Source organism: Andrographis paniculata, unplaced genomic scaffold, assembly GCF_009805555.1.
Source record: "Andrographis paniculata isolate CXL003 unplaced genomic scaffold, ASM980555v1 Contig83END, whole genome shotgun sequence".
Lineage (NCBI taxonomy): Eukaryota > Viridiplantae > Streptophyta > Magnoliopsida > Lamiales > Acanthaceae > Andrographis > Andrographis paniculata.
In genome coordinates this window covers 3,744,746-3,757,298 of record NW_026137621.1, presented here as the reverse complement: position 1 = coordinate 3,757,298, position 12,553 = coordinate 3,744,746, and the positions used below count along the sequence as shown (strand labels likewise).

The following is a 12,553-nucleotide window of genomic DNA, read 5'->3' as shown; positions in this document are numbered from 1 at the left end:
TTAAGAACCTTCTCGAAGGATCTCCACATCCATGCTTAAAGTAGATGAACAATTCCATTTCCTATTCCTCGCCGTCGTCGTCTTCTTCTTCTTCAAATCTGTTACTCGGAAGACGCAGACGTCTCCTTCCTTGAGGTCGTTACCTTCATAAAACTCATTCCAACCTTTACCAATTTTCCCTCTCGTTTTCTCACTCCTCACCACCATCCGCCATTCTCTCCCTCCACAATCTCTCACCATCAGACATTCCTTACCTCTCATTCTGTCGCACCTCCAAAACGTCTGAGGAATGTGCTGCAAATGCAATTATTCAGAGAGAGAGGATGAAAATGCAAGGGAGAATTTTGGTAAGTAATAAGTAAATTAATTAATTAATTACTGACCACAGTAAGTTTTCTGAGGGCATGGGAAGGGTACATGGTCAGACGGAAAAATGAGGGGTGGATTTTGCAGGGAAAAGGACAGCCTGCGCGAGATTCCTTCTCTGACTCTGCATATGCATACGACGTCGTTTTGCAGCTCGCGTTAACCCATGCGGATAATATTGCTGACGTTTTAAAATTTTAATTATTCTAATTTATATTGTACTTTTAAATTTAGAAATAATAGTTAAATGAAAATTGAGACAAAAAGGTGAGTATTTTAAAAATTTTGAAAGGAAAAATCACTTTTTAGAAAAAAAAAAAAACATACATATATATATATATATATAGACATATTTCCGTTTAGATAAACACTCTTTAAAATTATGAAACTTCGAAAAAAAAAAAAATATTAAAAAATATACTTGTATTTAATTTTTAATTTATGATAAAAAAATTATTTGATATGTAATATTTTATAAGAATATATATATATATTTAATATTTAAAAAAAAATTAAAATAGTGTCAAAAGTTCAAAAAGTTTGTATATATATATTTTGGAAGTTTCAAAATTATAATTTTTTTTTAAATAATACAAATTAAATATTTAATATGATATTTTATTAAAAAAATAATGATAATGTATTTTTTTAAAAAGAAAAATTAAAAAGGTAAATGATCTTACCCATGTGATCGAGAATGATTTTTTTGGGGAGGAGACTATTAGGGTTAGGGTTAGGGTTAGGGTTTTGTGCTGTTGGAAATTGGGTTTTCTCACAGGTGGTGGTGTCGAAGATGGCGACATTGAAATGCAGATTTCCAGTGTGATGGAAGAGCAGCAAGTATCCAAACTTGAGGCCATGGCGGCGGAAGAAATCCTGCCATCCATTTTTTAACCAGATGATGAGACCACCACCACTACCAGCTTGTTGGCTTCTGGAAACTTCGATTTCGATCTGCGACTGCCCCAAAGGGCCATTGATGATTGCATGCTCCAGCTCCTCCATCTTATACTCTAATTTCATCTTGTTGCAGAATGACGATGGCAGATTCTGCATATTTATATCAAACAAATTAATTAAATAATATGTATTGTTGAAGAATGAGATTAAAAAGAAAGGCCATTACCAGCTGTTGATCGAAACCAGGCATCATGATCTTGAAAAAACGCAATTCTGCTGCTGCTGCCATTGCAGAAGGAAATGAATTGAGTACGTACTGTCAATGGTCGCTCGCTCGCTCGCTGCAAATGAATTCCACCACTACTATATATGTACCTCTCTCTCTCTCTCTCTCTCTCTCTCTATATATATATATATATATATATATATTCGTATACAGGAAAATGAAAGGAAGTTTTCTGCTAAAATTACCTCACGTTTTCTTTGTTCTCGTTTACTTTTTCGGTCCATATAATTTGTCCTTATTTTTTATTTATATCGGTATACACTTTAATTACATTTTATGTTTTATATTTTATATTTTTTTAATTTTAATTAAATTATTTAGTTATAACATTAATTTATAATTATTTTTACTATACAATAATTATTTTTACTAATATTCTTTTAAGTACTTATTAATTATAACGGACTTATTGTGATTTTTTTATAAAATATATATTTTATATTCATTCTTTTTCAAAATAAATGATGGAGTACATTTAAATTATGGTTTAAAAAAACAGAAAAACACTCAAAAGCAAACCCCAAATAAATTAATGTTTTCCACTTTTTTTTTTTTTTTTATAATATGAAAATTTGCAGATACTACTCGTTGAGTGCTTTAAATAAAATACAATAGATGAACTATATATGACAAACAATACTTAAAAACATCATAGTTGAATCCATGATCTACGGTCACGAATTCATCTCACACTGCCAACCAGCGGATATCTCTTACTATATTTTTCACTTTAGTATTTCACATTAATGAAAAAGGTTGTCACTGCTCCAAAACTCCACACCATTTGTAATAACTGATGTATTTTTTTCCCTTCATAGAAAATAGAAATTTGAGGTTTATTTATTTATTTTATATGAAATCAAATATGAGTGCATAAAATTAAAAAAAAATAAAAAAATGATACTATATATTTGTAAAGTTTACAATAAAAACACATATATATATATATAATACTCCCTCCGTCTAGCTACAAAGTATACATATTTCTATTTTGGGACGTTCAATTACAAAGTAACCATTCATTAAATTCTTCACTTTTTTCCACGCATACCCTTACTTTACATCATATCATTATTTTTATACCAAAAAATAAGGGCAAATATTTTATTATACTACTTTTACTTACCCACTATAATTAAAATATTATTCCCTCCGTCCCACATACCATGTCCACATTGCCGTTTCTGTCCGTCCCACATACCATGTCACTTTCATTTTTTGGAAAATGATTACACACTTTAATCTCATTTTAAACTTTTTAATTTTTTTAAAAATTTTAATTAAATTAATTAGTTATCTTAATCTTAATTTATAATTATTTATATTATTGGATAATTATTTTCACTAATACACTCTTAATTATCTACTAATTACACTCGTCCTAAAATACCGTGTCTACAGTGTAACAGACACGGTATGTGGGACGGAGGTAGTATTATTTCTTAAACTCTGTGCCAAAAGTAAATGCACACTTATTGTGTGGACGGAGGGAGTAAAACATAGTCTTTGCTATAAGGCATACCCTGGTGGCGTATGATGAACTCGTTATTGTAAGGTCATGGGTTGAAATCTCTGATGTTTCCGAGTTTTATCTGTTACACATAGTTTGTGTAATGTAACTTGTCTTGTCGTGTTTAATTTGTAAATTATTAGATTTAACTTACCTTGTCGTACATAATTTGAGAGGCTAAGTTCTTTGAATGATTGATACCGCACACCTCAAAACTTTCGACTCGTAATCTCATAGGACTCTTGACAGCTCCACTTCAATACATATTTGTAACTCCTTTGATCATTGAGATATGATAATCGACATAACCTTCGCATCTTCTTCAATCATTAGCTCTTTTTAAACTCCGTTGATCACCAAATAACCATTGAACCTCCCATGATTATTGAATACTCTTATCATTTGGCTTCTTTAGTAAAGTTTTCCATTATTTGATCATTCTTCCTTCATTATTTCCGATCATCTCCTCTGGGTTTAACCAACTTGGGCTTTATTTCTTTACCATGGGTTTTGAGCTATTTCTTCGTTTAGGTCTCTACCAAACTGGGCTTACTAAATTAGGCTTTTATTTCAATTTATATTTTTGGAATCAATATTAATCAAAGTTTACATTGTTTGGGGGTTTGGATTTTGAGTTGGGATTTAAATAGTAAAAATTTTGAATTTGAATAGCTGTATGATGTGATATAAATAGGTGTTGATGCGATGTTTTGAATGTAAAATTGATTTTTAGTACAATAGAAAAAAAATAAAAAATAGGTGTTTGATTTGATGTTTTTAGGGAAAAAAATTGGATGAATAGTGGATTTAAAATTCAATCCCCCAAACAAACACACCCTAAGGGTGCGTAGGTGTGTTTGTTTGGGGGTTTGAATTTTGAATTGGGATTTGAATAGTAAAAATTTTGAATTTGAATAGTTGTATGATGTAATATAAATAGGTGTTGATGTAATATTTTGAATGTAAGATTGATTTTTAGTATAATATAAAAAAATAAAAAATATGTATTTGATTTCATATTTTCTGAGGAAAAAAAAAAAGGAATGAATAGTGTATTTGGAGGAAAATCCCCCAAACAAACACACCCAATATTACCTTCTTCCTATTATTAAAGCTGACAAAAAGTAGACACGGTCTGAAAATTTGATCCAAATCCGATATAAAAACCTTGTGCTTGGGTTTCCATTGCGTAGCCCGACACGCTAATGAACCGAATCGTTCCCAAGCCATGTTTGGCACGGCCCGATATATTAGAATCAATATTTAATATATAGTATTTATTATATTAATTAATAAAATTTTAAAATAAATTAAGCTACAGCTTAGATGGTACAGTTTCTATGTTATGTAGATATGGTTGTAGGTTGAATTCCTGTCGGGTCATGCTCGGGCTGAATTGTCCAAGCCCGGTTCGAAATCAAGCCGTGCCTGTCCAGCCCGCATTCAAATTGGGTTGGGCTGGCTTAGCACAAAAAATCAAACCGGCCCGAATCGCAACCTTACATATTATGCCCTAAATACTGTACCATAAAAATTTAGAAAAAAGATGATTAATTAATAATTAATAATATATTAGTAAAATTAATTATAATATAATATAAATAATTATAAATTAAAATAACTAATCAATTTAAATAAAATAAATATATATAATTTAAAATATATAATGATTTTTAAAAATAAATATTGACTGAAAAATATGAAAAAGAAAATTGTAACAATGGGCAGAAGTATATAAATAGAAACCAATTTTATTTTTTATGTAGGGTGTGTTTGTCTGGTGATTGGATTTTTAATCCATTATTATCTCATTTTTTTCTCCTCAAAAATATAAAATTAAACACTTATTTTTTATTTTTTATAACCAAACAAACATGCCGTAGAGAATCTTTGGAAGTATCAATCAGTCGGTGTGGTGAAAGATTGAGTTGATAGAAGAATTCATTATTACAGCTACCCAGCCAGCCGTCAATTGGATTTGGAGCACACCAATCCAAGCCCCAACTGGATTTTGGAATAAATTTTTATTTGTATATACTAACTTTCCTTCCATAACAAAGTATTTATTTTTTTATTTTAGTTTATTTCATAATAAATTATTTATTTATTTTTAGTAACTGTATTATCTATCTAACATTACAAATACCCTTACAACTTACAATATATTACACAAATGTCATTACCTTTATATCACACATACTAATAAGATTATTTTAATTATTTCTATTTTATTTCTACTATATCCCAATATAATACTAATATTTTTAAAATTACGTGTAAAAACCAAATGGATAGTTATAAAATGAAAAAAAAGTACATTATTAGACTTGTCTATCATTTTAAATTTTTTTATTCTATCCACTAATAATAAATTTTAAAATATATATACTCGTGTATATATTTTTGCTCTATTTTTCTATCACTATTGTTCAATTACTATTCTTAAAAAATAATTAAAAAAAATTCAAATACTTACTATAAAAAAATAAAATAATTAAATATTCAATTTAAAATAATATTATCTTCGTCCGATTCTAAAGGTCTCATTTATTGTGTGTTGATATTTGAATATTAATTATTATATTAAAACGTAATACAAATTAAGAAAAATTGCAAAAATACTTCTATTAGTGTCTTATAATGCTACTAAAATGATATTTTAGAAAAAATTATACAAATATTTTTTTAATGTTAAGTACAATGATGCAAAAGGTAAATATGACCCTTAAAAAACGAACAGAGAGAGTAGTATATATTTTAATTTTGACATATTTTCTGTACCATACATAAAAAATCATTTTATTTACAAACATCAGGCAAAGAAAGCCTTTGTTTATAACAACAAATATATACTCTCTCCGTCCGAAAAGATATGTCATTTTGGAAGTTGATAGGAAAATTAAGGAATAATATTATTTAATTAAAAGTAGGTATAAAGCGAATATAAAAGACTAAAATTTCCTTGTTGTTTGAAAATTTTTAAAAAATAAATTGAAATAATTATGAGTAATTTAAAAAAGTATGAATAATTTTGTTATAAAATAGGACCATAGTTATTAAATAAGAACAGACAAAAATGAAAAAAACAAAACAAAACAGCTCTTTTAAAACATAATAAGTATTTCTTTAAGAATAATAATTTTTTGAATTACCCAGCATACTTAAATACTTTTATAACTTAAATTCTATTTAAAAAGTACTACTTACTTCCGTTCCATAATTATAGTCTGAATTGAATTTGGTACGTACTTTTTTGTCCTTGTGAGTGTATTAGTGTAAAAAATTAGTGACAATAATTTTATAATGATATGATTATTTATGAAAATGAGACTATTATTTTGAGACGGACAAAAATGATAAACAAAACAAGACTATTGTATTGAGACAAAAAAGTAAATACATATTTTACGATCAGAGTATATTACAAAAAAGTATTACGTTAATTATTCAATTTTTATTTTATTTTTTTCCATATAATTCCAAAACTATAAAACTTTAAAAATTTATATTTAAACATAACGTTAATAATCGAAATTAAAGTCTAAGTACCCAGAAAATCTTACAAATAAACAAGAAATCATTTGCCCCTGCTTCAAATTACTACAAGCAACCAATTACAGAACCCCAAACTAACCCAAAACACACACATGGAAGCTACAATATCCATCCATCCATACATATTTATATATATATATATATAGCAGCAAATCAAATAAGCAGTAATTCGGACAGGACATCAACGGCGGCGGCGGCGGCGGCGACGGCAGTGACGAATCTGGACATCAATTACAATAAGATGATGGTTGGGGGATCGAAGACGCTTATTACTTACGAGGTGAAAAGTGCAGACATCTCCGGCTTTAAGGTTGTTTTCGTCGTAGAATTGACCCCAGCCGGCCCCCATTCTACCCCTCACCCCCTTCCCGCCCCTCTCCCTGCTCATCGTCACCACCACCCCCCACTCTCTCCCGTCGCCGTTCCTCAGAACCACACTCGTCGTCTTCTCCATCTTCGCCGCCCTCAAAAATTCCACCGGAATCCACTGAATAGATATATACATACATATGTATATATAGTAAATGTGTTTATTTTATGGGACGAGATTATAATATCCGTATATGTGTGTAATGTAATAAACTCACCATTCGCTTTGCGACAGGCCAACGCTTCACTGTCGCGGTAAAAAATACATTGTTCTTGCCAGCATCTGCCGATCCACGTTTCTTCTCTTGCTGCTGATTTTCTAACAATTTTTCGGAAGATAAAGCAAAAACGACGTCGTTGAGGATGAATATGGCTTTCAAACGAAAATAGTGGAGTCAGATGGTGTTGATTTGACCAGATGAGCATATATATGTTGGTCACCTAATCTGGTCAAATCGTACGGACTTGACCGGATCAACCTGATCCATGCCCATACATTAACCTACTTGGGTTTGTTTTAGGAGTTAGATTTTGAGTTAAAAATTTCGATAATAAAATTTCGAATTGAAATAATTGTATAATAGGATATAAATGGAGACAGAAAAAATTTAATTTGTCATAAGAAAAAAAAATTCAATGGACAATAGAAATCTTTAAAATTGACTTTTTGTTATTTTGAAGTTTTAATTTTTATATTTAGAAATTTTGTTTAAATTAGTTTATGAAATTATCCTCCAAATTTACTATTCATCAATTTTCTTTTGAAAAAAATATTAAATTAAATATTTATTTTTAATTTTTATATTATATAGTATCATACTATTATTTCAATTTTAATTTTTTATTATTCAAAGTTCCAACGCCCGACACAAATTCCCTTGGTCTCAAATCAAAATAAACACAATTTTGTTCAACATTTTCAATAAGAGCAAATTATTTTTTTAACAAAATATAATATCTAAATTTATTCTGACTTTTCTTTTTAGACCGTCTCATAAATTTATCACATTACTAATTTAGACAAAATTAACAAATCAATATTCAATTATTATCCTTTATTCAACACTTATTTACAACAAATACCACTAACTTTATTACATTATTTCCCTTTCATTTACTTTTATTTTCTAACTAAATTTTCAAAAATTCCCCCAATTACATATCACTTTTTCAATAAACTATATTCCCTCCGTCCCAAAAGATTTGTCTTGTTTTTCCATTTTCGTCCATCTCAAATCAATTGTCTTGTTTCCTTATTTAGTAGCTATAGTCCCCATTTTATAACAAAATTATTCCTACTTTTCCATACTACTTCTAATTATTTCTCTAACATATTCTTTAAAATCCTTAAAAAAAAAAAAAAAAAAAAAAAAGGACATTTTAATCATTTACATTATACTTTATACCCACTTTCAATTAAATATTATTATTCCTTAATTCCCGTATCAACTCTCAATAAAACACTTCTTTTAGGACAGGGAGTATATTTTCTTAACTTCGCATCGGACTCAAATGGACTACTTTATAAAACCCAAATAATCATAAAAGCCATAAAACAATATCAATTTACTCACCAAATCGAAAAGGGGAGCGGGAGCTTACTTTTGGTTAGGGTTTTCTTAGAATTAGGCGAGGACAAATTCAAAGAGCTCTTTGGGAGGACGATTGATGGATCCTTCTGAGAAGCAGTTGCGTCGAAGACGAAGACGACAGTAAACTGAAGATCGTCCACTGATGGTGTGTGTTGGAACACCACGAGATCCCACAAGGTCAGGCCATGGCGGACGACGAAATCTGGCCATCCATTCGTGAAGGAGATGATCGGATTCAGACCTCGCCCAATATTCTTACAGATTACTGTCATCCTCCATGTCCCCAACCTGCTCTTCACCACTGCCTCTTTCGGTACTATCTTCTTCGCCTTCAGCTTTAGATTATTGCAGAAACTTTCTGGCAGATTCTGCAATTAAATTGTTAAAAACAGAGGAATTAAGAACAACGATGCGAAATTGAATTAGTAATTGATTAATAGTTTATGGATTACGAGTTTGTGTTGGAATCCAGGCATCATGATCTTGAAGAAATGGAGTTTTCGTTTTTCCATTTTCGATTTTTCATTCTGAGAATGGATTCGACTGATCTGAAGAGCAGAGTCCCTCTTTAATTTGGTGCGTCAGTGTGATGATTAAATGTACTTCAAAAAATATATTTTAAATAAAATAAAATATTTAATTTAATACAAACTTCGTCCGGAAATGTTATTTGAAAGTGTGCATCGAATAAATTTTCGGCAATCTCACTGGGCCAAAGATTTATGGGCCAAAGATTTATGATTATTTTTATTAAAATAAAAAATGATATTTGAGGTGAAAAAACAAAAATATAAAAATGATACTTTTCAATGTATTATTTTGTAAAAATAAAAGTTTATATAATATTGATAAAAGAAATTATTTATTTATTAATAATTAACTTAAAACTATTTTATAAAGAGTTAAATATAGATAAAATATTTATTTATTAAAAATAAAATAAAAATAAAAAAGTTTTGAGTAAATTGTAATTAAAAATTTAATTAAATTAATTTATATTTATTAAATATATTTAAGAGAAATAGTTTTCTTTTTAAATAACAAAAAAATCCTCTTTTAACCGGAAAAAAAAAAAAAAAAAAATAGTCTAACACAACTAGGAAGTATTTTATAAACGAAAATTTTCTATTAAAAAAGAAACTGAATCCAAAACAAACAAAATTTTACTCATAAGATTTAGTTTTTTATTTTTGAATTTTAAATACTCCATATGTCTCGGAAGTAAGTATTCATTTGTTTTTTACACTTAATTTTAAAAATATTAGTATTATATTGAAATATAATAGGAATAAAGTAGAAATGACTAAAATAATGTTATTAGTATGTATGATATAAATAGAATGATATTTGTGTAATATATTATAAGTTGTAAGGGTACTTGTAATGTTAGGTAGAAATTACAGTTACTACAAAAAAAAAAAATGGATACTTTATTATAGAACGAACTAAAATGAAAAAATAGATATTTTGTTATGGAATAGAAGAAGTATTAAAATTTTGAATTAAGATATATATGATGTAATATTTTAAATATAAATTTTAATTTTAATGTAATATAATAATAAAAAATAAACTACTAATTTGATATATTTTTTTTTAAATAAAAAATAAAATAATAAAACCAAAACTCAAATCCCATGGTAAACACACTACTATTGTTTGTTGTAGAAAATATACATATAATACCCTTTCAAATAATAAATTCCTTTTTAGTTTATAATATATTATATAAATATTATTTTTACTTTATACCATACTAATAAAATATTTTTATCGTTTTTACTACAATCCAAACAAATGCTACTAGGAAGAATATAATGGGTGTGTTTGTTTGGAGAATTGAATTTTAAATCTACTGTTCATCCAATTTTTTTTCTCCAAAAATAACAAATCAAACACATATTTTTATTTTTTATATTATACAAAAATCCATTTTACATTCAAAACATCACATAACACCTATTTATATCACATCATAAAACTATTCAAATTCAAAATTTATTTATTTTTTTATATAAATATATAAATATGAAAATATTTGAAATATGCAACTAGATCTATATTAACTATAAAAAATAACTCTTTGTGTAAACAATAAAAAAATGACAAAATATATACTTAGCAAGAAAACAAAAAGAGTACTAAAAACAACTAAACTTAAAAATACTAAAGAAAAACACCCGCATACCTTGTGTGTAATGAGGACATGAAATTGTGAAAAGTTATACATAAATCAAAAGTATCAAGAACACAAAGTTGAGCTCAAAATGTCTGAGGCAGCATTGGAATGAAAAATTCTAAGCAACCGAGGTACGATTTTAATTTCAATCTTAAGCATTTAGAATAGGGAAGTTCCTTTGCCCTTCTTGTCGCCACCGATCTCAAAATGCTTACATCTCTGCACCGACGAGAATTAAGGAGTTGTTGGCACACAGATTAGGGTATCATCCAAACAAAAATGAAAAAAATAATTTCAAATATCGACCTTGATGGGGTGCTGGGAAACATGTTTGCAAGCCTGGCATTGCAACCTCAGCACAATCTTCTTTGTTGTTTTGGCCTGAACAAGAAACACAAGAACCAATGTCATCTAAAGGAAATCCCTAATTTCGTGCGGGTTGTAGTTTAATCGGAAAGAACATTGCCCTATCAATAAATAAGTGCAAGTTCAAGCCTCGACATTCCTTAAGGATCCAACATTCGGTAAATGCACATTTGAATATAAGATAATAAATAGGACTGTAGGATCAGATCCCACAAAATTTTATGTCAAAAGAAACAAGGATCAACCTAATTCTACAATCCCATTTTCTTTTTCGGATAGCAAGCAAAAGTTAACCAAGAAACTGTTCTAGATTATTTCGAAACAGGTATCATTCTAACAAGACTCATAGTGGTTTTCTAATCACCACTAAGTCTTATAAATTAAGTCATTCTACAATATTTGGAAGAAATCATTGTAATTCCTAATCCCAATTTGTCAGATGAACAGCCACCAGAGCTTAACCACCAAACCCTTCGACATGATTCAACAATAGTTCAACAATGTCTGCTTAAAACAATTCATTGTAACAGTTTCAAAAACCTTTGTTACTTCAAGATATACCAACGAACCTTTCATGCTACAATGTAATAATGGTGTGCAATTAGAATCTAGAGAATTTCACCTTCTTGTGGAAGACCGGCTTAGTTTGTCCACCATAACCAGACTGCTTGCGATCGTATCGTCGCTTTCCCTGAGCAGCTAAGCTATCTTTTCCTTTCTTGTATTGTGTTACCTTATGCAAGGTGTGCTTTTTGCACTCCTTGGACTTGCAGTATGTCTTCTTTGTTTTAGGAACGTTCACCTGCAAACGCCAAACAAGAAAAAACTCATAAATAACCAACATAAACACCATATACCAACTCCAAATTCCCCCTAAATCCCCATAACTTCAAATATAGCCACAATACATAAACCTAGTGAAGAAACACAAAATTCCGAATCGAAACGGCATAATCCAGATTCAATAGACGAATATTTTAGAAATAAATAATAAAAACGAAAGAGTATCCTAAAACTATACAACATCGTCATCAGCTAGCTAGATTCCAACCTCGCAACAAGTCTCACAACCCATAACTCATAAACCAATCTGAAATCCTCAAAAATCGAAAAATAACCAGAAAAAAAAAATAAAAATCAAGAACTCCATCAAAGTAATAACTTAGCTATTAAGATACACCGAGCAACTTCAATTACGCGAAAAGGAAGGTGATGGGGATCGAAATTACCATTGCTGCCCAGTGAAGTTCTGAACGAAGCTCCGCGAGAAAGAAGTCTGAAGTCTGAAACCCTAGAAAGTGCTTCTGATTCTTTTATAGTGAGAGAGGCCCAATAGATAATAAAATTATGGGCCGGCCCAATATAGAATGTATCAAGCCCAAAATACGATTATAGTCGACCCAAAAAATCTTTAAAATAAATACTATATA

At 29.1% G+C, this 12,553-nt stretch overlaps 3 protein-coding genes across 3 annotated transcripts; all 3 read right to left on the bottom strand.

Annotated features, from left to right (window-relative positions):
• On the bottom strand, window positions 1–1,555 carry LOC127241717 (B3 domain-containing protein Os01g0723500-like). The gene is made up of 4 exons (XM_051260889.1): window positions 1,493–1,555; window positions 1,050–1,416; window positions 384–490; window positions 1–294 (listed from the first exon to the last, which is right to left on the bottom strand). The coding sequence occupies exons 1-4, from the start codon at window positions 1,553–1,555 to the stop codon at window positions 1–3; spliced, it is 831 nt and encodes a 276-aa protein (XP_051116846.1).
• A 5,035-nt stretch (window positions 1,556–6,590) lies between these two features.
• LOC127241603 (B3 domain-containing protein REM8-like) lies at window positions 6,591–9,181 on the bottom strand. Its single transcript, XM_051260742.1, has 4 exons — window positions 9,031–9,181; window positions 8,589–8,946; window positions 7,205–7,305; window positions 6,591–7,104 (listed from the first exon to the last, which is right to left on the bottom strand). The coding sequence occupies exons 1-4, from the start codon at window positions 9,088–9,090 to the stop codon at window positions 6,799–6,801; spliced, it is 825 nt and encodes a 274-aa protein (XP_051116699.1). The 5' UTR covers window positions 9,091–9,181; the 3' UTR covers window positions 6,591–6,798.
• Window positions 9,182–10,790: 1,609 nt separating this feature from the next.
• LOC127241578 (60S ribosomal protein L44) lies at window positions 10,791–12,419 on the bottom strand. Its single transcript, XM_051260696.1, has 4 exons — window positions 12,353–12,419; window positions 11,746–11,925; window positions 11,064–11,138; window positions 10,791–10,976 (listed from the first exon to the last, which is right to left on the bottom strand). Exons 1-4 carry the CDS (start codon window positions 12,353–12,355, stop codon window positions 10,917–10,919), a joined length of 318 nt encoding a protein of 105 aa, XP_051116653.1. The 5' UTR covers window positions 12,356–12,419; the 3' UTR covers window positions 10,791–10,916.
• Window positions 12,420–12,553: the final 134 nt, after the last annotated feature.

Excerpts from the sequence above, each read along its gene's own strand:
- LOC127241603 (XM_051260742.1), bottom strand. The coding sequence starts at position 9,090 with ATGGAAAAACGAAAACTCCATTTCTTCAAGATCATGATGCCTGGATTC. Across the intron at positions 8,947-9,030 it reads CTGGATTCCAACACAAACTC|AATCTGCCAGAAAGTTTCTG; the intron begins GTAATCCATAAA and ends ATTTAATTGCAG. Across the intron at positions 7,306-8,588 it reads TAAGAAAACCCTAACCAAAA|AAAATCAGCAGCAAGAGAAG; the intron begins GTAAGCTCCCGC and ends AAAAATTGTTAG.
- LOC127241578 (XM_051260696.1), bottom strand. Across the intron at positions 11,139-11,745 it reads AGCCGGTCTTCCACAAGAAG|GCCAAAACAACAAAGAAGAT; the intron begins GTGAAATTCTCT and ends TTTCTTGTTCAG. Across the intron at positions 10,977-11,063 it reads TTTCCCAGCACCCCATCAAG|AGATGTAAGCATTTTGAGAT; the intron begins GTCGATATTTGA and ends TCGTCGGTGCAG.
- LOC127241717 (XM_051260889.1), bottom strand. The coding sequence starts at position 1,555 with ATGGCAGCAGCAGCAGAATTGCGTTTTTTCAAGATCATGATGCCTGGT. Across the intron at positions 1,417-1,492 it reads CTGGTTTCGATCAACAGCTG|AATCTGCCATCGTCATTCTG; the intron begins GTAATGGCCTTT and ends ATAAATATGCAG. Across the intron at positions 295-383 it reads CCCTCAGAAAACTTACTGTG|CACATTCCTCAGACGTTTTG; the intron begins GTCAGTAATTAA and ends TTGCATTTGCAG.